Raw genomic sequence first — 22,999 nt, forward strand, 5'->3', positions numbered from 1 at the left:
CTGAAGTGTCATCGATGAATCAAAAATAACCCCTAAGTTCCGAGCTTTCAGCGAGGGAGCTATCCGAGCATCACCGATGGAGATGTATGGCACTGAAACCTTAGTTAACTGTTGACGTGACCCAAATAAAAGGAACTCTGTCTTATCATCATTTAACTTCAGGAAGTTTTGTTGTGTCCAACGTCGAATCTCTTGGATGCATTTCTCAAGTCTTGCAATAGATGCATTGGCGTTTTCTTGAGAAGATTTAAACGTGATGTATAGCTGAGTGTCGTCTGCGTACACATGGTAATTCAGATTAAACTTGAGGATGATGTCACGAATCGGTAAAGTGTACAGCGTAAACCACTGCGGGCCGAGTACCGACCCCTGTGGCACAGAGAAGTTCAAAACAACAGGGTCGGATATCGCAGTGCCAATACATACATGCTGAGTTCTGTTGTGGAGATACGATTTGCACCATGCTAGGGCTGTGTCCTCTATGCCAAGGTGATTCTGGAGCCGAGAGAGAAGGATGTTATGATCAACAGTGTCAAAAGCAGCACTCAAGTCTAGCAGGACTAGTGCTGTAAGGTTACCATTGTCCATAGAAGAGAGAATATCGTTGCTCACACGGACTAGTGCAGCCTCGGTCCCATGGAAAGGCTTGTATGCTGACTGGAACACGTCGGACAGGTTGAAAGTATGAATGTGATCAGAAATATAGCGCTCAGGTCGGTCACGCAGTGACGCTCATGGCGCTTTAACATTATTACCCCTGTTCACTGGGCCTTAAATCATTCCTTAAACCATCTCAGCTCCCTGGGCAGCCTGTGCCGCCAAATATGTAGCGCAATCAAGGCTAATCTATCATAGAACCATCTCTGCCCTCATATGTACCCAGTTTATACCCCTGGGTGGAGAGAGGCAATTGTAGTGAAGTGTCTTGCTCAGGGACACAAGTTAGTGTCACGACCGGGATTCGAACCCACACTCCGCTGAACAGAACCCAAGAACAAGAATCCAACCCGAGATGCCTCAACAACAGCAACAACAACAGCAGCAAATCAACAGAAAGAGAACAAAAAACACTACACATGATTGATCATTTGTTTAAACCAACTATTCTTTCAGGAAGTTGGGATCCAAGCATTCGGATTGAGCCACCTAAATCAGCGCCCTCACAGGAGAAACGCCGCCAATCGGAACACTTTACGCATCCTATACCAATCGGTATTCACTTGGAGGATGATGCTAAGTTTGAACTAGTGAGGACTGGAAGGTAAGTTCCATGGGTGCGTTCGATTAGCTTCCCTGGGTCGACCCCGCTCTGCCCCTTGTACGTTCGAATAGCTTTGACGTCATTATATGGGCCCACCCGGGTCAGCCCCAAGCGCCCTGCTTGTGGAGTGGGTCACTTTGGGGCTGGCCCCAGGTGCGTGACGTCACCATGAGAGGGTGAGTGATATCGTTCGATTAGCTCTTGTCAGGGGCTCACCCGAGTGAGCACCGCGGGGTCGACCCAGGGAAGTTTAATACCACAGAGTCTGTATCCACTTTGCTTCAAGTCGGGAACCAAGTATGCTCAAATAAAGCACGATACACCATTGTGCGCTGCCGATGCACAAGACCTACATGTAGCAACGGCCAAGTGCATCCCACTATTATACTTCCTAAGCAAACAGTACAATATGTTTAAAAATACACAAGAAATACTTAAGTAGTCTCACAGCTTTTTACAGTAAATGGAAAATTATTAAATGACTCTTGAACTTTAATCGATTTAGTCTGCTCAGGGGAGTCCCTGGGCCGGTCGAGTTATTCCCCCTTCTCAAGTCAAAACACCCCTACGTCAGTGTAATTTTCCAAACGTCCGCGCATCAATCTTGATTTTTTTTCCTACACCTCTCAGCAAATAGGACCAACTTTTTAAGGTCCGATGTCATCCAAATTACCCCAAGTTGGAAGTCAACAGCCAATGGCAAAATTTGTACACTAAAAACCCTTTTTTGGCCCTCAAATCTGTCTTATAGGGCCTATAGAAACTGTGTGGGCCTACACAAAAATTAATAAGCTCGACGCTCTGTTTTTTGGGGGTGGGGTGCACGGGGCTAACTTTGCTCTATATACAATTTTCTGTTGAATAGCTTTAATGAACATTATGCCCACAGGTATTGGCCCTGGCGATGGCTAGAGCAAGCTAGTCGAAATGTTAAGACCAATTTAAGAACTGACACCGCGGCAGTGCAGTTAGTTACGATCCTATGAGCTAAAGTAGTAGTCCCAGCCAATTGTCCATACCTTCCGCCCAGGTAGTAGTTGAAAAACAGGACAGTTCTTTCAAGAAATGAGAAGTCTCCCGAAAATCCGAATATCTGCTTGTAGAATATTATAGCAAGACAGTTCTCTAAAGAACAAATTTACCTGACAACCAAGTTGGCACACACATAGTGTAACCACAAACCAAACACATTATTGATACCTCACCATGCATGCAATGCCTCAAATCCCGTATAAATTTGACTTGATTTAATTGTACAGATTGTTTGGTGGTCTGATAAACGACGTAAAGACAAAGCTACCGTTTTATGCGAGTGATTTCACGGATGCCTTCAGCGTGCAGTGTATTGCATCGTTCATCTTCATGTACATCGCTTGCATCACTCCTATCATTACGTTTGGTGGATTGCTAGGGGGCGCTACCAATGATTACATTGTAAGTATTATTATCAACATCAGTGAAAATTGTCTTCGTTTGATAGATTGAACAATAAACAAAACATTACAAAACGAATGAACATATAATACAACCCTCCAGAAATAAACAAAACCCTTAAAGTGGGGGGGGGGGGGTTACTATCATTGTGCTTTTGATGATACAAGCATGATTTTTTTTTTGCAAGATATTTGGCAGATATGCTTTAGCAGGGGTGGATTTCACAAAGGTAGTCCTAATCTAGGACTAGTCCTAGGTAATGCTAAGAGATAGGACTGGTCCTAAGTTAGGATGAGTTACTGGTCCTAACTTAGGACTGGTCTTATCTCTTAGCATTGCCTAGGACTAGTCCTAAGTTAGGACTACCTTTGTGAAATCCACCCCTGGTTGTTCCATTTGAAAAAGTACATGTGGTACAAAAAGCAATAGCAGTCATTTTCAAAGTTTTGAAAATTGCGCGTTATTATGCCCAATTATGTTTCTTTTCAAATGACAAAAAAATGTGCAAAAATTACATGCTTGTATCATCAAAGGCACAATCTCATTACCTACATGACGTACAATTAAAAATACTAAATGGAAACATTTTATCCGGCAGAAAAGGTTACAACAACCAAAACTTGTACACCGTTATTGGTGTTGACCCGATGGGCCCAGTTTCATAGAGCTGCTTAAGCAAAAAATGTTGCTTACAAATTGTGTGCTAAGCAAAAATAAGCAGGATACCAGTCAGAAAAAATGGTGTATGTAACATGTTTGGCTGGTGACCCTATTCTGGTTAACATGACTTTGGTGCTTAGCTACTTTTTCTGCTTAAGCAGCTCTATGAAAGTGGGCCCTGAACTATATAAGTTTAGACAAAAACAACACATTAATAGTACATTACTTGTTGTGGCCATTTTCCCCTGTTTAGTCTATGCACTATCATGTTTTTAATTTGTTATGGCTAGGCTGCATTTGAGAGTCTGATTGGTGGAGCTATATGTGGCGTGGTGTACCATCTATTCTCCGGGCAACCATTGACTATCATAGGAAGTACAGGACCTATACTGATATTCGAGACCATCATGTTTAAACTATGCACGTAAGTATAAGACCCGTCACTCCTATAGGTGCCTAGCTTAGCCCAAACTCAAATAGCTGCTTAAGCACACCAAGAAGCTTAAGATGCTTCACAGAAAAAGGAGACCAACCAAATACAACATCGCATGTGTCAGTGACAGTTAGAGCATACTCTATAGTTATTTTCACCAAGTAGACATTTTGTTCAGCTTAATATTTTTCTGCTTAAAGCTTATGAAACTGGGCCCATTATTGCTATTAAAGACTGGGCTAGCTCAGCGCAGATAAATGTTGCTCACCAAAAACAGGTTACTATCAGAAATCTGATGTATGCCTTATTTCTTTATTTTTGTTTATAACCAGATAATTAATTTGCTGGTAGTTTTGAAGTATATGACCTCTACAATTATTGAAGAAATTGACGGGTGGGTTCGACTTTCCTCCGAGTCGGTAGCTTTTAAACTTCACAACCGGGAAGGATGGTAAAGTGGGGGTCTTTTCAAGTCTCGTCAAACAAGGTTTAGAATAAATAGAGTAACCAACATGTAGTTGACGTAACTTTTCAATGTGTGTATTGTGCCCAGAGCTGCGGGTCTGGACTACTTGTCGTTCCGCCTATGGATCGGTTTCTGGACCTGTGTCATCTGCGTCATCTTGGTGGCCACTGATGCGAGCGCCCTCGTGCGGTACATCACTCGATTCACGGAGGAGGCCTTCGCCGCTCTCATTGCTTTCATCTTCATTGTGGAAGCCTTCGAGAATCTGATTGAGATCAGCCACGAATATCCACTCGAGATGTAAGTTGCTGTTCAAATAGTAGACAGATCTCTGGCCTGAGAGTTACCACCCCCCCCCCCAAAAAAAAATAAAAATAAAAAAATAAAAAAATCAGTTACACTTATAAAGACACGCCCAAAATGTCCTCATGCTTAAATACTGATCTAATCAATCAATATGAAAAAATAGCTCTCACTGAAATCATGGAAATCACATAAAAAATGTGGCACTCCAAACTCATGAGAGGGTATGCATCATAAAGAAGACATACGAGCAAAACCATCTTACAGTGTGACCATAAATTTAATTACAATTTCTTGTAAACCCCCAGCCATAAGTATTGGTTGATTCACTCCTGTTCAACAATTTATTGTTCAATAAGTGTGTTTGTGTGAGGATGACATTCAAACCAATGACAACAGGGCCAACGAAACATTCATGATTGCTATCAGAAAGAAAAACAATGGGAGTCCATGCTTGTCAAGACAAAGAGTTAAACAAAAGAGCGTCCACAACTGGAGGCCAATGAATACTTCATTGCTCAAACATTACATACGAAGTGTGGACCTGGGAACAGAAGAGGTCCACACCGTGTAGGGATTTGAGACACTATGTGGACTTACACCCGTTCATTCGGTGATTTTTTCAAGTGTTTGATAACGATATTTCCTAAGACTTGTACAGAAAAAGGAAATGTACACAGAATGTGTGAAACACAGAGATGTTGGGCTTGAGAAGGGCCCTTGGGGTCCTTTACAAACTTGAACATTAGACCTACAAAGCTTTTCTTTGTTCGACTTGGAGGAATTCTTTAAAAAAAAGTATAGTAGAACAACAATAGCAGGGCCCCACAAGGCCGTAATGTTGTTTTAATGCTACAAGTAAGTGCGGACCTGAAAACAAAAGAGGTCCACAGAATAAAAACACTATGTGGACTTACACACGTTTTCACATTGTTATTTACAGTGTTGACGAATATAATTTTCCTGAAAGGAACACGTTGGATCGGTCGAGTTGGTCTTTGAAAAGCGTTCTGCAACCGTTTGTTATAAAATCGATATGGTTAGAAAGATGTTGTAAAAGTAGAATACAATGATTTACACAAATATGCCTCGAAATTGCGTGGTTTTCTTTTTACCTCGTCGACTTAAAAGGAAAACCGTGCAATTGTGAGTGATACTTGTGTGGATCATTATATTCTACTTTTAAAACATCTGTCTAACCATATGCATTTCATAACAAACGGTTTCAAACGCTTTTTAAAGACCAACTCGTCCGATCCAAGGCAACGTGTTCCTTTAAACTAATACGAACGGACACTTAAAAAAATATGTTCAGACTCCAGCAACACACATGAATACCTACTAAATTGTTTGGTTCATGTTGTGTTCTCTCTCCCTTCCACAGCCATCCGTTTGCAAACAATCCACTCAACACGTCCGCCGAATCAGACTGTATGTGCGTCCCACCGAACGATACCACCAGCGAATGGATGGATTCCAACTGGACCGAAATCTCCTTCGAAGACTGCGGTCTCCTCAACGGTACCCTGGAGGGAGAGTCTTGCAACCATCATCATCCGGTCCCAGACGTCTTCCTCTTCTGTGTTATCCTCTTCTTCGGCACATTCGTAATGTCTTACGCTCTCAAGACGTTCAAGTTGACCTCCTTCTTCCCGACCAAGGTACATAATGTCCACACCTGCCTTGCTGCAATCTTGAAGTAATCATTGGTCGGATTGCACTCATGGGGACTAAGGGTCATGTTTCACAGGGCAGTTTACAGTCAATCAGGTCCAGCTACAAGAAGAGAATTCATTCACTTATGAACGTTCACATATTATTCTTGGGGATTGTAAACAAATTACACATGTGCTACCAAAGTATGTAGCATGCAGTGCAGTTGGTTGCCTCTATAAGTTCCTGGTTGTCTCTCGTGAAACAGTTGCTTAAACTCCCTCAGTTGCCATACTGACTCACCAAAGTTGGTAAAAGAGATTTTAGGCACTTTAAGAAACCAAGCCAAGGGAAGTTTGGCAGGAACATGTCTCAGAAGGTATGCACAAACAGCTTGTTCATTTTTACAGTTCCGTAGTGTGGTTTTCACGTGCATAATGGACGACGCGGCTCTTTTCATGATCAGCCAATTCCATTTAAATTTCATCAAGGTAAAACACAAGGAACCCTTGCAATAAATAAACTTTCCAGTTTGATGCTTTCAACATGTAATGTCATCCATTGAATAAGACAAAACGGTCAGTACAGTGCCGATATCACTGGCTGTTCTTTTTCCAGGGAGACAACAAACATCATGATGCGCCATTCTTACTCCACAGCGTTACAACCCTCCAGCCCGCACAGCAAACCGCAATTCACTGTTTTAATAACCGTTCTCCCTTTTGTTTTCTTCACTCTACAGATCCGTTATTTCATCAGTGACTTCGGTGTTTTTGTGGCCTTTATTTCCATGACGCTATTCGACATTCTTATTGGCCTGCCAACACCCAAACTGACGGTTCCAAACCAGTTCCAGGTAACTAGGAAACCATTTACAAGTCGTGGGTTCGAATCCCACCCGAGTAACATGCCTGTGATTTTTTTCACAGAACTTGGGGAAGTACTGAGTATACAGTGCTAACACACATCGGTGTATGGGTAAAAACCAAAAGGAATACATTTACTTTAAATACTTATGTTTAAAAACATCATCAGCACCTATAAGTACTTTGGCAGAACTTCGAGTGGCCCTACTTTGCCAACCCGTCATGTCTCTGAAGAAAACTCGGGATAGACAAGCTGAAAACAAACTGACTGTATGTGACGTGCAAGTTGGGGCTAAACGGGATATGAAATTCAAAATGTATTTGAAACTAAAATGGAAACTTTAATTAAGTCTACACTGTTATTTGGTTTTACCCAAATACACCAATGTGTGTAGCACTGTGTACTAAGAACTTTCAAGAACTCTATGAACAAGATCACAGGCATTTTACTCGGATAGGATTCGAACCCACAACCTTTGAAGTTCTAGAGCAGTGTCGTACCAACAAGGCCACCGAGATTGTATGGTAGCTAGAAGCAGCTCGAATCCTATGTTTTAGCAGCGGGCACCACACTAACGATACAATGCATATCCAACTCGTAGAAACCCAACATCAAAGTGTGTACAACTCGATAGTCATAAAATACATACTGAAAAAACCCACCCCAAAACCTGTGTATTGTGCAGATTGGTTAACTTAAAGTTTGATACTTTCCAGCCAACTCGTCCGGACAGGGGCTGGCTCGTCCCGTTCTTTGTCAATCCATGGTGGACGTACTTTGCGGCTATCGTTCCAGCCCTCCTCTGTGGCATCCTGATCTTCATGGACCAACAGATTACTGCAGTCATCGTCAACAGACGCGAGAACAAACTCAAGGTAAGATATAGTCTAGACTGGTATCCTGTCTTTATTTACAAGGATAGAGACAAGTATTGGTTTTGTATATATATACATATGTACATCGGGTTTAACCGCGAATCTCCAGGAACATGAAGGTCATATGACGTGAATGCACTGTCAAAGGTGATTATGTAGGCCCAAGGCAGATCTCTGTCGTAATTCAGGGTTAAGGTTCAAGTGACGTCAGATGCTCAGGCTAAGGATAGTCGTGTTTTCATGATGCGTCGACAATTCGACCATGGCAAAAAACGACCCTTTTTCAACAGGGGGCGCTCTATTTTCTCCGTCTTTTCTCCAATGACGTATATGCATGTACTGAAATCCAAGTGGAGATAGAAAGCGTATACGTGTACACATGGCCCGTTTTACAACATGAATGTGATGATCTTGAAGCAAAGACCAAATCAGCAAGACAGAATGAATGTCACGCATGGAATAATATATGACGAATCTATCCATGTAGTTCGGAACAATCATTTCCCCTCGTGCAAGAACACTTCACTTTCTTTCTAGAAATATGTAGACAGACGAGAGATGACTAAAAACCTGCTCATAAAAAAATTGTCATAGCGGGAAAGACGGAATGCATCAAATTGGTTTCACTCTCTGAAGAAACACGATACTGCAGCAAAGACATTGGTTTATGACATACAGATTTTAGAGGAGGAGGTTTAAAATAAGTAGTCTTTGTAAAATTATCTAGCAAGATGAATTGCCTTCAAGAGCAAGTTGAACGAAAACAGGTACTTTTGATGACAAGTTTACTAGAGCTCAATAAACACAAACGTTTCACAAAATACAAGAAAAAGAATCACAGTGACCAAAAACTCGCTGAGTTTCGCAAAAGCCCCCATTGACGTCATCACTATCGGATAAACTCGTGTGACGTCATTGTTGGGAGTGGCGTCTCATACCCGCTGCACTCTATTATACCCCCTGCGAAGTACGCATTGCAATGTTGTAATTACACTATTATCATATTTATTTTTATTTTTGGGGGTTTAATATCACGAAGAAAAGGTGCTCTTCAAGCACTGTTGGTGATATTGATAACCGAAGAGAGAGGCTCTCGTGATGACTACAGTACAGGCGCCTATCATTGCGAATAGTCAGTGGGTAAACGATGGTTGTAAAACTACATCATTAAAGGAACACGTTGCCTTGGATCGGACGAGTTGGTCTATAAAAAGCATTTGTAACCGTTTTTTTAATAAAATGCATATGGTTGGAAAGATGTTTTAAAAGTAGAATACAATGATCCACACAAGTTTGCCTCAAAATTGCGTGGTTTTCCTTCTACTGTGCGAACTAACACGGTCGGCCATTTATGGGAGTCAATATTTTGACCCCCATAAATGGCCGACGTGTTAGTCGACGAGGTAAAAGGAAAACCGTACAATTTCGAGGCATGTTTGTGTGGATCATTGTATTCTGCTTTTACAACATCTTTCTAATCATATCCATTTTATAAAAACCGGTTACACACGCTTTTCAAAGACCAACTCGACCGATACAAGGCAACGTGTTCCTTTAATTACTTTCTGTCCAAAATGACTAACATTGACCACTCAAATTTTTACTTCCCATAACAGAAAGGCTTTGGGTACCACTTGGATCTGTTCATCGTCGGCCTGCTGTTGTTCCTTATGTCACTGCTGGGCATGCCGTGGTTCGTAGCGGCCACCGTACTCTCCATTAACCACGTGGACAGTTTGAGGGTCATGTCAAGTACTGTCATTCCAGGAGAACCGCCAAAGGTTGTTGGTTGCCGGTAAGTAGCTAGCCTTTTGTCAAGGTCTTCGTGGCTTGGAGAGCAGCGATGACAAGCGACTGGAACAGGAGACCATGCTCTAAAAAGGCCCTTTATCAAAACGCTAGTAGCCACTATTGAACGATTTTGTTGTTAGTTTTTGCTTACCCCCTTTAGTCGGACTTGGTTCTGTTCCAGGAACAGTTTCCAGTCAATGTCATTGCTGCTGCTGTTAAACCTAATATTAGATAGATCATTGAGCTCATTCATTGGCTGAAGTTCTGTCACCTGACAATTTGAGTTTGTGAAGTCAATCAAAGCTTTTACGGCTGCCATAACGGCCCTGCTGCATATCGCTGTCTTTGTTGTGTGATTCAACACGGAGCAAGTTTGAGTGCCCACATAGTCGACCCTTGATTCCCTTGAACGACTCGTCCTGGCAGTCCTGTAAACCATCGGGTTCATTGCCTTCCGCCTTTTTGCGGTAGTGTCACTGGCTCCCCTCTGCGCTTCACTCGTGTTGTTAGCATGGAACAGGCTATTGGGACAAGCGAAGAAACAATGACCATGAGACTGATTTCAAATGGTCGACCACAGTTGTCAACCAATGTTCGACCAGCCAGGGTTTGAGTGAATAGTTAACATTTAGTTAACAATGGAGCGAACTCGAACTTGCTTATGCTGCCTCCTCTGTATTCCACACAATACCGTAGTTGCATCTCTTTTGAACTCTCACTCCATGTTCACCAAACCATAGCATCGATCTTGAGCCGGGAATTCTCATATAGACGCAGAGTGTTTATTTACCTCCATGCCTCTTCCAATCACAAAACCCCACTACATCATTTTTACACTTTGTTTCAGGGAGCAAAGGTTAACAGGTCTGCTGGTGTTCGTCATGATGGGTGTGTCTAGTTTGATGACCAGTGTACTTAGGGTAAGCTAACCAAACACCTCAGCTTTTATTGGTACTCGTTTGCTGGAAAGTGTATATAGAACTCATCAGCTCCTACGAAGCGGGTCAGGATTGACTCAGATTCCCGTCCCAGGCCTGACCCGTTTCTAGGTCAGGCTAGACTTTACTCAAGTCCCAATCGTGTGCCATCGCCAGAACACAATTGTTATGTGATGCTCTGCCTTCCCTAACCTGTCCCACTCTCGAGACATTTTGACGCTGATAACGCACTGCTATATACGGCTTGTTTGCTTGAATCAAGTCTTAGGTCAGGCTGACTCCTTGAAACTTGAACTCGGTTTGAGCGTAAGTTTGGCCGATTTCCTGAGTTGATTTTGACATAAGTTTCGGTTCATACTCACCCAGAGAATTTGACCTGGAAGTGTTAACAGTGTACGCATTCGTGAGTCTCCCATTGACGACCACAGCAATAGTCGAAACTTTGAGAAAAAAACACCCTTTTTTCAGACCCAACATTTTTTCCTGAACGAAACGAATAACTATGGTGTACCGGAAAGACTTCAAAATGTCAAATTCACAACTTGAAAAAAAACACCCTTTTTTCAGAGTCAACATTTTTTCCTGGACGAAACGAATAACTATCGTGTACCGGAAAGACTTCAAAAATGTCAAATTCACAACATTGAGGGAAAAACACCCTTTTTTCAGAGCCAACATTTTATCCTGGACAAGACGAATAACTATCGTGTACCGGAAATACTTCAAAATGTCAAATTCACAACTTTGAGAAACAAAAACCCTTTTTCAGAGCCAAAATTTTTTCCTGGACGAAACGAAATACTATGGTGTACCGGAAACACTTCAAAAATGTCAAATTCACAATGTCAATCTCACCGCAGCAATAGTCGAGACTCTGAGAAGGAACCCGCTTTTAAGAGTCAACAATTTGTTCCAGAAGAAATAAATAGCTATAATTTACCAGAAAGACTTCAAAATGTCAATCTCATAGATGTAATTTTCTTATGCTGATACACATATTTTCCGTTCATTTATTTGCAGTTTATCCCGATGCCTGTGCTGTACGGCGTGTTCCTGTATATGGGAATATCATCCCTTCGTGGCGTGCAGGTAAATAATGGACCTTTAACGAGCAGCCATTTTGCTCAACTCCCATTCAGCCCAAAACCAAACAGAGGCTGAATTGTATGTCCGTTTTAGCTTTTGATTTGTGCGATCAATGTTTTGTGTAAGCTCACAACGTAATTTGTTGCGTTAGCTTCTTAGATTTCGTTCATCAGCTACCTTCTTCCTTCTTGTGTGACGTAAATAGTTCATAAACTGTGTTCGAGTTACACCTCGGTAGTTATCTTTGTGAATTGCATGTTATGACGTGATCAGTTCGTCTTTGTTGTGCCAAGAACAAGTCACATCATTTTTGCCGATATGGCCTTCTCGGTATATGGACCCAAACTGTGGAATAAACGTCCGAATCACATCAGGGACACAACACCCTTTAATAATAATAATAATACAGCATTTTTAAAGCGCACTACATCTGTAGAACATTCAAAGGCGCTGGTCAATGAACAAGAAGAAAATTTCACTCTATATCTGCATAGGCTAATCTGAAGAGATGGGTTTTGAGAGAATGTTGGAATCGAGAGATGTCATGTGTGTCCTTGAGATGTTGAGGCAGAGAGTTCCAGAGGCGGGGTGAAATGTTACTGAATGCTCTGTCCCCATAGCTGGATAAACGGGTCAGAGGAACATAGAGCATGCTGCCAGATGACCTCAGACCCGGCCTGACACTACGGGGCTGAATCATGCTCTGTATGTAGGTAGGGGATAGTCCACGGAGAGCCTTGAATGTCAGAAGGATGATCTTGTATTGGATTCTGAAATGAATGGGTAACCAGTGGAGATTGTGTAAAATAGGAGAGATGTGTGAAGATATTTTGATACCTGTCAGTAATCTTGCTGCGGCATTTTGGACAGATTGTAGGCGATGTAGTGTGTTAACATCCTTTAACACATTCAATACATTTCTGAGAGTCCACTTGTTTCAGGAGGCTTATCATCAATAACTTTTTTCTTTCGGCCTCAGTGCCTCAAAGAACGAACATTTGATTAGGGCGCTGTGTAAGTTATTTATTTATTTATGATTGATTGATTGGTCTTTAGTTTTAACACGTAACGTTCTTTTTGCACGTGACGTCATTATTTTGTCATTTTCCATTTCCAATGCGTAGCATTACGTAATCGATTCTGAATCATTGTGTTGTATGACGTGTACACTTCGTCTTTGGTTTTTATTCGTAATGTTCTGTTTGCACGTGACGTAATTTTTTATCATTTTACACTTCCAATGCGTAACCTTATACGTAATCGATTCAGAATCATCGTGTTGTATGACGTGATCAGTTCCTCAAAACTTTTACTCGTAACGTTCTTTTTTTCATGTGACGTCATTATTTTGTAATTTTCACTTCCAATTCGTGCATCATCGATTTTTGAATCATCGTGTATTAAATATGACGTGATCAGTTCCTCTTTATTTTTGACTCCTGACGTTCTATTTACACGTGACGTAATTATTTTCTCATTTTCCACTTCCAATACGATGTAATGTAATCGATTCTGAATCCTTACACACAGTTCGTGGACCGGTTGCTGCTCTTCCTGATGCCGGCTAAGCACCAGCCTGATCACATCTACCTTCGCCACGTCAAACTCTGGAAGGTTCATCTATTCACAGCTATCCAAGCGATTTGTCTCGCTATCCTTTGGATCATCAAAACCTCCAAGGGAGCTATCGTCTTCCCAATTATGGTATTTACATTTTTATTGACTTATTCAACAATATTATCATATCGTAGTCTTATATAGCGCACGTATCTACCAACAAGGTACTCGGCTTGAAGTATATATATGTTTACATAAACTTAGGCTATTGAAGTTATGAAATTTATAATATAAGGATTTATAAGGTGCTACGGCGTATTCAGCAGCCACAGCCTGGAACACTGGGGCAAACCCCTTCTAGCGATAAGTGTTACTGGGATCTTTTACGTGCGTTACACAACGCACAATTTGACAGGATAGCCTTATCAGTTTTACGACTGCTATTCCTAAAGGAGACATGTGTATAAACAGTTGAAATTAAAGTATGGAAATATTGACTGCTATGAGGGGCACAGTTACAATTATAGACCCAAGGTGATGTCAAAACCGTGACTATGCCCGAAGCGAAGCTGGGGGGCATAGCCATGGTTTTGACATCACCGAGGGCCAACTGTTCCCCGATTATAAAGCAGTCAATATTTCTTTTTTATAACACCCCTTGCAAAGATTCTGCCTGCTCATTGGTTTAGAGCGCGTCACATGACATGTCTTAGTTTTGCTACACGACGGCCGTCGGTTTGCCATGCGCTAGTCCGAAGACTAGCACATGGCGCCGTGCGCTAGTCCGACAGACTAGCACACGGCGTGCAGTACCCAGACGTCCGTTGCGTGTACGAGGATGATAAATTAATAGTCTGTAACCATTTCGGATTGCACGACACGACATTCAACACATTCAGCAAAAGTGTTTGCAATCTGTATTCGCGTCGTCCGTGGATTGTAGCATTCAGGTCTGTAACTTAATAATAATAGAACAGTATTTAGAAATGTTTGGGGTGTTATAAAACAAATATTGACTGCTTTTACTCGTGCAATGGTTAAAAACTATGACTCCCTCGGTGACCCCCGGAGCGTTCTATTTTCCCTCGGCTTCGCCTCGGGAAAATAGAACGCTCCGGGGATCACCTCGGGAGTCATAGTTTTAACCATAGCACTCGAAGCAGTCAATATTTGTATAATATACCGAATAAAGATTCTTCTAATCAACAACACTCTGACTATACGGTGAAAGGTCGTCTGCGAAGAAAGGTCGCGCCGTGACACGGAACGCTGTTCCATGACTCCATTTTCAACCAATCAGATTAGAGGATTCTATACATGAGGTATATAATAAATTACAGAGCAATAAGAAAGCTCATGAAAAGTAAACTCAACGAGAGGCAAATGTAAGAACTATCATCATCATCAGTCGGCTGCAAAGCAGTCGGACACAAGTTTTTCCAATTCTCTCCTGTGTATGATTTACTTAAAAAAATGCATCAGTGTAAAATTTGGTCTGCGGTATAACACCATGTGTATATTAACAAAATATAAAACAACAATCATTTGCAGAGACGTGTCTTTAAGACCGGTCAGGGGCTTACAACAAATGACTCTCTTAGGAAACGAGACATGTTTTTTTTATTATATGACTTAAAAGGCCACTCAATTAACCCATATACAACAACGCAACTGATAAAGGTTCCCAATTCCAAATGTTGTCTATTTAGTTAAATGCCAGTCAAGATACTTTTATTAGATCACTTAAAGTGGAATACATCACCGGTGTTTGAAGAGTAAACTATTATCTTCATGTAGTATTTCTATTAGGAGGCCTTTCAAAATTAAAGCGAACTTGTACAAGTTTTAGTGAAAGAAAAATCAAAACAGTTTGTGATTTTTCAGCAATTTCGTAAGTTTTGTATAATACGTAGGTTCGTGCAATTGGCCTAACCTCAAATCACAATAGAGCTTCTTTTATAAGCGCAACAAAAGAAGAAGAAAAGAGAGCAACAACGAAAATGACAAAGAGAAATTTGTTATGCTTGGACCCTTTCCAAGATTGGATAAGCTGGGTAGAAAAGGAGTTCTTTTGACGACATTTAGACTGGCATTTCTAGCGATGTTTTCAGAAAATACAACCAAAATATTTATAATATATGGTTGAGGCATTGCATGGTCGGTTTGTGGTAACACCATGTGTAAATTATCTACTTTAATGTGTAGACTTTTGTACTTCTGGAACTAGGGCAAGACCTAGTTTCGCAAAGATAAACACATTGTATTTGCAGTGTCAGTCGTGTCAGTTGCTAACAAAGTTAACTTAATTGGGAGGCTTGTCCGGAAAAACCACTTTCCTCCTCTTCGTAAAAAAAAATAAATAGAAGTACATGTACATTACACCGAAAAGTGTAATTGAATACTAGGATCGTGTAAACCGAAAGGTTAGTTAATGAACTGTAGTACTTTTTATGAAAGTGCATTAGAGTGACCCATTAATAATCATGTGACATGCGATTTGAGAAACGTCTCCTGTTTTCGACCCCTCTCGTTTTCACTAAAGCCATTGGAATGATCAATCAAAATTGTGTGCTTATAGAGTTGATGATCAGTTTTTTTCCATGGCTTAAAATAGTAAAAGCCACAAAGTAGTCACGTCACGGCCTCAACACCAAAAGTCGCCCAAATCAGCCAAATTTCGGATATGGCTAGCAGCGTTTGTCATTATTTATAACTAAGAGGTTTGCGGTAACCCCATTCTGAAAAGAACTAGTGGCTAACGACTCAATGTTCCGATCAGTATGCTGTGATCGTCTTCAAGAGCGCCTAATACACTGTAAAATCAAGTGTTTAGTTTCTGTAACAGATTTCGAACGCGTCAAAGGGTTTAGGTGAATCACTTAACTGTGTATAGGGCCCATGAGTTGTGTTGTTAAGCAGTGGTTTAAACATCAAACTTAAACACTGGTGTTTAGCAAACTTTGATGTACTGAGGACCTTTTAAATGCTTCCTAAACACAATGTTAACGGCTGATGCGTCAAACTAAACGCGCCGAATGTTTACAGTTTTTACTACGACGCGTTTAGTGTGACGCATCATCAGCCGTTTGCATTGTGTGTAGGTATGTTCATGTACATCAAAGTTTGCCATACACCAGTGTTTAAGTTTGAAGTTTAAACCACTGCTTTACAACACAACTCCTGGGCTCTACACACAGTTAAGTGTTTAACTTAAACCCTTTGACGCGTTCGAAATCTGTTACAGAACCTAAACACTTTGTTTTTACAGTGTACGCTCAGAGCTTAAACCGAAAGGTTGAGCCGTTAATCACCGGTTTTTCATTGGTCCCACTCAAGTCAACCCCCAAATGATTTACAAATAAAATATATTTTATAACATATCACGCAGACTTTAATTAAATTCTAACTCTCTTTATTGTTTAGGTCTTGGCCATCGTAATAATACGTAAGGGATTGGAGTACATCTTCTCCCAGCCCGAACTGAGTTTCCTTGATGACGTCATACCAGAGAGTCAGAAGACACAGAAGGAGAACGAAGACAAAAAGATACAAGATGAGATGGATGAGGTATGCAATGACGTCATTTTGACCCCAACTAAAATCCAATGACCTATTTGAGTCATTACAAACTCAAGTCATACACTATCACACTGGTTTAATGGGCGACCATGTGAAAGGTTTTCCTTAAGGTCGTGTAACACACTGTACATACTCCCCGAGTCCAGTTAAAACAACTCAAAGTGGTTAAGTTCCACACTTATCAAAACTTATTGCAGTTTTTGTTGTTTAATTGCTCAAAGGAACACGTTGCCTTGGATCGGTCGAGTTGGTATATGAGAAGCTTTTGGAACAATTTATTATGATGTAACGCATATGGTTGGAAAAATGTTTTGAAAGTAGAATATAATTATTCACACAAGTATGACTCGAAATTGCATGGTTTTCCTTACACATCGCGAACTAACACGGTCGGCCATTGTATGAAGTCAAAATGTTGCCTCCACAAAATGGCCGACTGTTTTTCCTTTGCGACGTATACGGAAACCCGTGCAATTTCGAGGCATGTTAGTGTTGGATCAAAATATTTTACTTTTAAATTATCTATCTAACAACTTGTATTTCATGACAAATGGTTCAAAACGCTTTTCAAAGACAAACTCGACCGATACAAGGCAACTTGTACATCACTATTAGCTACCTTTAATGCAGCAAGCAAACGGCATATATGGATTATGGTTGACTAATATTAAAAACACCCTACCATTAGTAATGAACTTTTGGTGGTATACAGACGTAGAATACTACAAAATACTTAAGAATACATAGATTATAAAATTGCCCTACCTAGAACCGCTATCTACCTTTCAAATACTAAATTGTCCGTTCATAACAGTTCACGATACAAACATTTTTCTTTTTCTTATTGCAGCACACACGTACTCGGAGCGGTACCCTGACCGTCGCACTAGAAAGTGGACAGATGTTGAGCATACCTGCAGGAAGGGTAACCTTTAACCCCGCCAAGGACGGTAAAGATGCAGAACTTGACAGCGACGATAACATGGGCACTGGGCGTGCCCTGCGCACATTGTCCAACAGCGCACAGCCTCGTCTTCGGTAAGTAGACACTGATCGAGTTAAGCGAGTCAAATCGCGCGTTTTAACTTCGCGCGCTTTGCCTATATACAATGTGCGCTCGGGTCATAAACACACGGGGATTCTAATTTTGAAAATGGCGCCACCAAGATTTATTCCAGCCAATGACGTCAGGAGACGTGGGTCAATATGACGTTTAAATGTGTCTCTTCAAAAGATTGCCGTTGTCGGAATTATTGGGGCAAAATATTGGTATTTGAGTCTTTCCAGTTGAACCTTGCAGCAAAATCAGGGACAGTTTTTTTTTACTGACAATATTGCTCACATACATTACACCTTTATGTCAAAAGTTTTCCAAATGGATAAAAGGACCGAGTGGCTAATGTTATATCCAGCGGTTAATCCAAAAGTCTTTTGTGAAATATTCTGTTTGCATGAAATGAGACGAAATCGTACAAAATGCAAAACTAATAGTCGGGCCCTTTTTGTACAATGGTAAATGGTACTCGGTGAAGATGACAACCACAGGGAACACGACGTCAAGGAAGGGGGGGGGGGCACCTGATAATGGGTAGACAGTCAGATAGACATTTCTATTGTTACGTCATAAACCCAACTTGTTGGTCAACCAGGGTTGCAAAACTACGGAATGCAATATACAAAGCAAAAACTGTTTTGTTGCTGTTTAACAATAGTGATGATTTTTTTGAAACAAATCAACCATTTATAAGAGGTATTTTATTTATATCAAAGTTTGCAGAGCATGATACATCTGGGTAAAACCTATTTTCAACACGATTGACTGTTTTGCCAAAATCAAAAATGGAAAGGGTCTATTTGAACATGTGATGAAACCAAGCCTTGAGGTGCAAAATAGTCGGGGGCTCTTTACTGTACGATGGTAATCAGTAGTCCATGGCGCTGTGACAACCACGGGGTACATGACGACAACGATGAGGTCGCTTGACAATGTAAAGACAGTCATTTTTACCACACTTCAAGCACATTATTTTCCAATCACCGTGTTTGTCTATGTGTTTAATTCTGACACAGGCGAGGCAGGGCAACGAGTAACGCGGAACCAGATGTCCGGAACCAGACTGCCGATGAAACCCACATAGAGCTTGGACAGGGAAACAACAATGTAGGAGCGTCAGCCGACCATCATGAACTCGACACTCGATTCTAAAAACAGCACCTGACACGGCCAATCTTCAAGCTTAATGAAAATCAACTTCGTCCTAACGGGTCGAACGTCGAATTTGTACCACCACAGCTCAAAGTGAGATATTGCTTATGAGCACTGTAAAAATCTGTTTAGAGTTTAAACACAAGTTGTACCCATTTTGTAAACATGTTTAAATTATAAACATGTTTATCGCTCTGACACCTGCTCCAAATGGTTTGTAGATTTCCAACACATACAATAATCTAAACATATTTATGGTTATACTTGTGACAAAAATGGGTACAAAACTTTTGCTTAGAAATATGTTTACATTCTAAACACTGTTTTTGTAACACATCAATTTGACCCGGATTCCGGGTCCCGTGGGATCTGACCCATTTCAGGGTCAGTGTGACCCGGAACCTGTGTCAAGTTGACCCCAAACTGGGTCAAACTGACACATAATCCGAGACACCATCCAATTGGTTAACTACTTTCCGGGTCAGCCTGACTCAGAAATGGGTGAGTATGACCGGAATCTGTGTCAAGCTGACCCCAATCAGAGTCAAACTGACACAGGATCCGAGTCACATTCCAATTGGTTAACTACTATCCGGGTCAGCCTGACTCAGAAATGGGTGAGTATGACCGGAATCTGTGTCAAGCTGACCCCAATTAGAGTCAAACTGACACAGAATCCGAGTCACAATCCAATTGGTTAACTACTTTCCGGGTCAGCCTGACTCGGAAATGGGTTAGTCCCCCGGGACTCAGTATCAGGGTCAATTCTACCAGGGAGTGTACAGAAAATATTACATGAACATTCACTTACAGTGAGCTGAGACTGTGGATAAATACGGATACGGAAACAAATTGCCTTAAAAAACGCACAATAGTGAAAGGGTCTGTAAGATGAGATCATTCGTTGCTAAACTCTGAATGAAAACACAGGCAACTTGATTGTTATACGAATGCTATCAACATACCACATTCACGCCTATCTTAAAACATTCTTCGGACGTTTGAACAGCTTTGTTTTAGGATAAATAGATCAAAGGCTTATTAAAAAAAAATTCTTTTAGTGGAATTAATGTTTAGTTGCTATATGCAGACAATTTCTCATAAGAAGTAATAATAACACAAAAACTATTTAAGTTGTTTTCCACCGATCTTGGTAATCAAAGAACAACTTTGTTTATACAAATTTAATGATAGTAACCATAATCAATCATTTTAAAGAGTGCTTTTAGATGTATTAATTTCTAAGAATAATACAGTTTGAAATGTAATATAATATTTCACTGTCGTCTATTTTTGTGGTTGAAAATTATAAATTAATATGTTCACAGGCAGGTTTCTGTGATTTATGGTTCAAAGCATATCATAATATATATTTAATTAATTTAAGTAGAGTTTATGAGTTGAATAAAAGTGGGTTTGCAACCTAATAAAACACAACAAGTAAACATTTGATTAGAATCCAATAAAAGTATTGCAGAAATCTGGAATCAAGTGAGCCGTGAGCCGAACTGTCAAAGACTAGCTTTTACAGTTGGCGTATCTCAACATATGCATAAAATAACAAACCTGTGAAAATTTGAGCTCAATCGGTCTTCGAACTTGCGAGATAATAATGAAAGAAAAAACAACCTTTTCACACGAAGTTGTGTGCGTTTAGATGGTTGATTTCGAGACCTCAACCTGAGGTCTCGAAATCAAATTCGTGGAAAATTACTTCTTTCTCGATAACTATGGCACTTCAGAGGGCGCCGTTTCTCACAATGTTTTATACCATCGACCTCTCCCCATTACTCGTCACCAAGAAAGGTTTTATGCTCATAAATATTTTGAGTAATTACCAATAGTGTCCACTGCCTTTAAGCTAAAGCCAGTACCGAAGCCAATAATTTGTACACAGCCAAATACGTTTAGCTAGAAGCCTCAAGCATGCTGAGAAACATTTCACTTCAAAGTGATGTAGTTATGGAAAAAGTTATCGGTTTTCATTCACTAAAATTGGAATCTGAGAAGCGTTACTGCCAGAAACGTTTTAAAAGGGAAGGTACACGTTTGGTAATTACTCAAAACAAAAACTAACTTAAAAACTGACTTGGTAACGAGCATTGGAGAGCTGTTGATAGTATAAAACATTGTAACAAACGACTCCCTCTGAAGTAACGTAGTTTTTGAGAAAGAAGTCATGGTCCACTAAAATAATAAAAGACTTATAGCTAGAAGTCTTTTATTTCTATCTGAAAGCACAAAATTCGTCCAATAAGGGTGTTTTTTTCTCTCATCATTTTCTCGCAACTTCGATGACCAATTTAGCTCAAATTTTCACAGGCTTGTTATTTTATGCTCAGTTGGGATACACCAAGTGTGAAGACTGGGCTTTGACAAGATTACCAATTGTGTACCTTCCCTTTAATGCTTGGACATAAGCACTTTGCCACCATCTTGCTCTCCTTATGTCGTGAACTCAAAATGAGGCGCATGACGGAGTGGGGGGCCTAGTGCGATTTGGCCGGGATCGTCGCAATAACAATGTATAATTAAAAGTAGTGATAAATAAAATATATATTATTAGTTTTTAAATACTACAAGTGAAGATAAATAGTATGAACGAAGTTTGTCTTCAAATCGGTACAGCTTCTTAAAGCTGTTTTTAGAGAAGAGATAACTTATATTATTTTTATGTACTCAAAGATGTCTTGCGGGTTAAACATGTAACGTTTTTTGTTATAAAATTATTTTATATTTTGAGTTTACGGAGTGCACGTAAGATTTCTTTGTAAGAAAGAATAAGTATTGCCACGTAAATAATGTAAGTTTAACGAGAAAGTAAAGTAATAATATTATGGTTTTAAGATAAGTCAATAAAAAAACAATCTCTTAAGGAAAGTAAAGACAAAGGTTAGCAAAATTGCGTTTTTCTTATGAGTTGCTTTTTGAAGTGAGCAGTTTTTGGGGCTATGATTATGAACAATGATGGACCTGCTTAAGATCATTCACCTTTGTTTCCAGAAAGGGTTACATAGCCGTTGCTGCACTGGTTATTTAAGTTTTGTTTCATGATTTCCACATAATCCAAAGAGTTATACAAAATAACAGCTGAACAAGTTTTAAGATGTGCGCCTTATCATTATACCAAAAATTGATAATATTTAGACAGTGACATTTTCTATAGAATTCAAGATTTTACGTCTTCTTCCATTAAGCTATTCTGTACAAAATGTGCCTGCAGAAAGCACAGGCTCTGTGACTCTTTAGTGAACATGTGATGCCACCTGTTACATGGTCTATATAAAGCATTAAAGGCAGTGGACACTATTGGTAATTACTCAAAATAATTATTAGCATAAAACCTTACTTGGTGACGAGTAATGGGGAGAGGTTGAACATTGTGAGAAACAGCTCCCTCTGAAGTGACGTAGTTTTCGAGAAAGAAGTAATTTTCCACGAATTTGATTTCGAGAACTCATGTTTAGAATTTGAAGTATCAAAATCAAGCATCTGAAAGCACACAACTTCGTGTGACAAGGATGTTTTTTTCTTTCATTATTATCTCGCAACTTCGATGACCAAATGAGCTCAAATTTTCACAGGATTGTTATATTATGCAATGTTGAGATGCACCAACTGTGAAGACTTGTGTTTGACAATTACCAATAGTGTCCACTGCCTTTATTATTACTAAAGATTATGTAAGTGCGCCTTCAAGTATATACTTGGTACATGGTACTTGGTATTTTTTTGTTCCCCTTTTACTTTTATATCACCCCTGTCCCTGCCTCAAAAGAAAATAAACTGGAGAAGTTACAGGTATAGTTTGCTAGACACTTGCAATTTACTCTAGAATCACTTTGGGCTTTGGGTGATCGCACAATTTTCGTCCATTTAACATTATCAAT

The 22,999-nt window shown here is 40.2% G+C and overlaps 1 protein-coding gene across 1 annotated transcript in view; it reads left to right on the forward strand.

Moving 5' to 3' along the window:
• The window catches only part of LOC139939662 (sodium-driven chloride bicarbonate exchanger-like), a 45,426-nt gene extending 23,529 nt beyond the window's left edge, over window positions 1-21,897 (forward strand). The window contains exons 11-24 of the mRNA XM_071935715.1: window positions 1,114-1,261; window positions 2,521-2,695; window positions 3,646-3,779; window positions 4,342-4,554; window positions 5,942-6,218; window positions 6,953-7,066; window positions 7,794-7,952; window positions 9,569-9,747; window positions 10,591-10,663; window positions 11,702-11,770; window positions 13,298-13,471; window positions 16,748-16,891; window positions 17,754-17,941; window positions 18,974-21,897. Of these exons, the coding sequence (XP_071791816.1) occupies window positions 1,114-1,261; window positions 2,521-2,695; window positions 3,646-3,779; window positions 4,342-4,554; window positions 5,942-6,218; window positions 6,953-7,066; window positions 7,794-7,952; window positions 9,569-9,747; window positions 10,591-10,663; window positions 11,702-11,770; window positions 13,298-13,471; window positions 16,748-16,891; window positions 17,754-17,941; window positions 18,974-19,109 (2,183 nt within the window). The 3' untranslated portion in view covers window positions 19,110-21,897. The remainder of the gene's footprint in view (window positions 1-1,113; window positions 1,262-2,520; window positions 2,696-3,645; window positions 3,780-4,341; window positions 4,555-5,941; window positions 6,219-6,952; window positions 7,067-7,793; window positions 7,953-9,568; window positions 9,748-10,590; window positions 10,664-11,701; window positions 11,771-13,297; window positions 13,472-16,747; window positions 16,892-17,753; window positions 17,942-18,973) is intronic.
• Window positions 21,898-22,999: the final 1,102 nt, after the last annotated feature.

This window comes from Asterias amurensis, chromosome 7, assembly GCF_032118995.1.
Source record: "Asterias amurensis chromosome 7, ASM3211899v1".
Taxonomy (NCBI): Eukaryota; Metazoa; Echinodermata; class Asteroidea; order Forcipulatida; family Asteriidae; genus Asterias; species Asterias amurensis.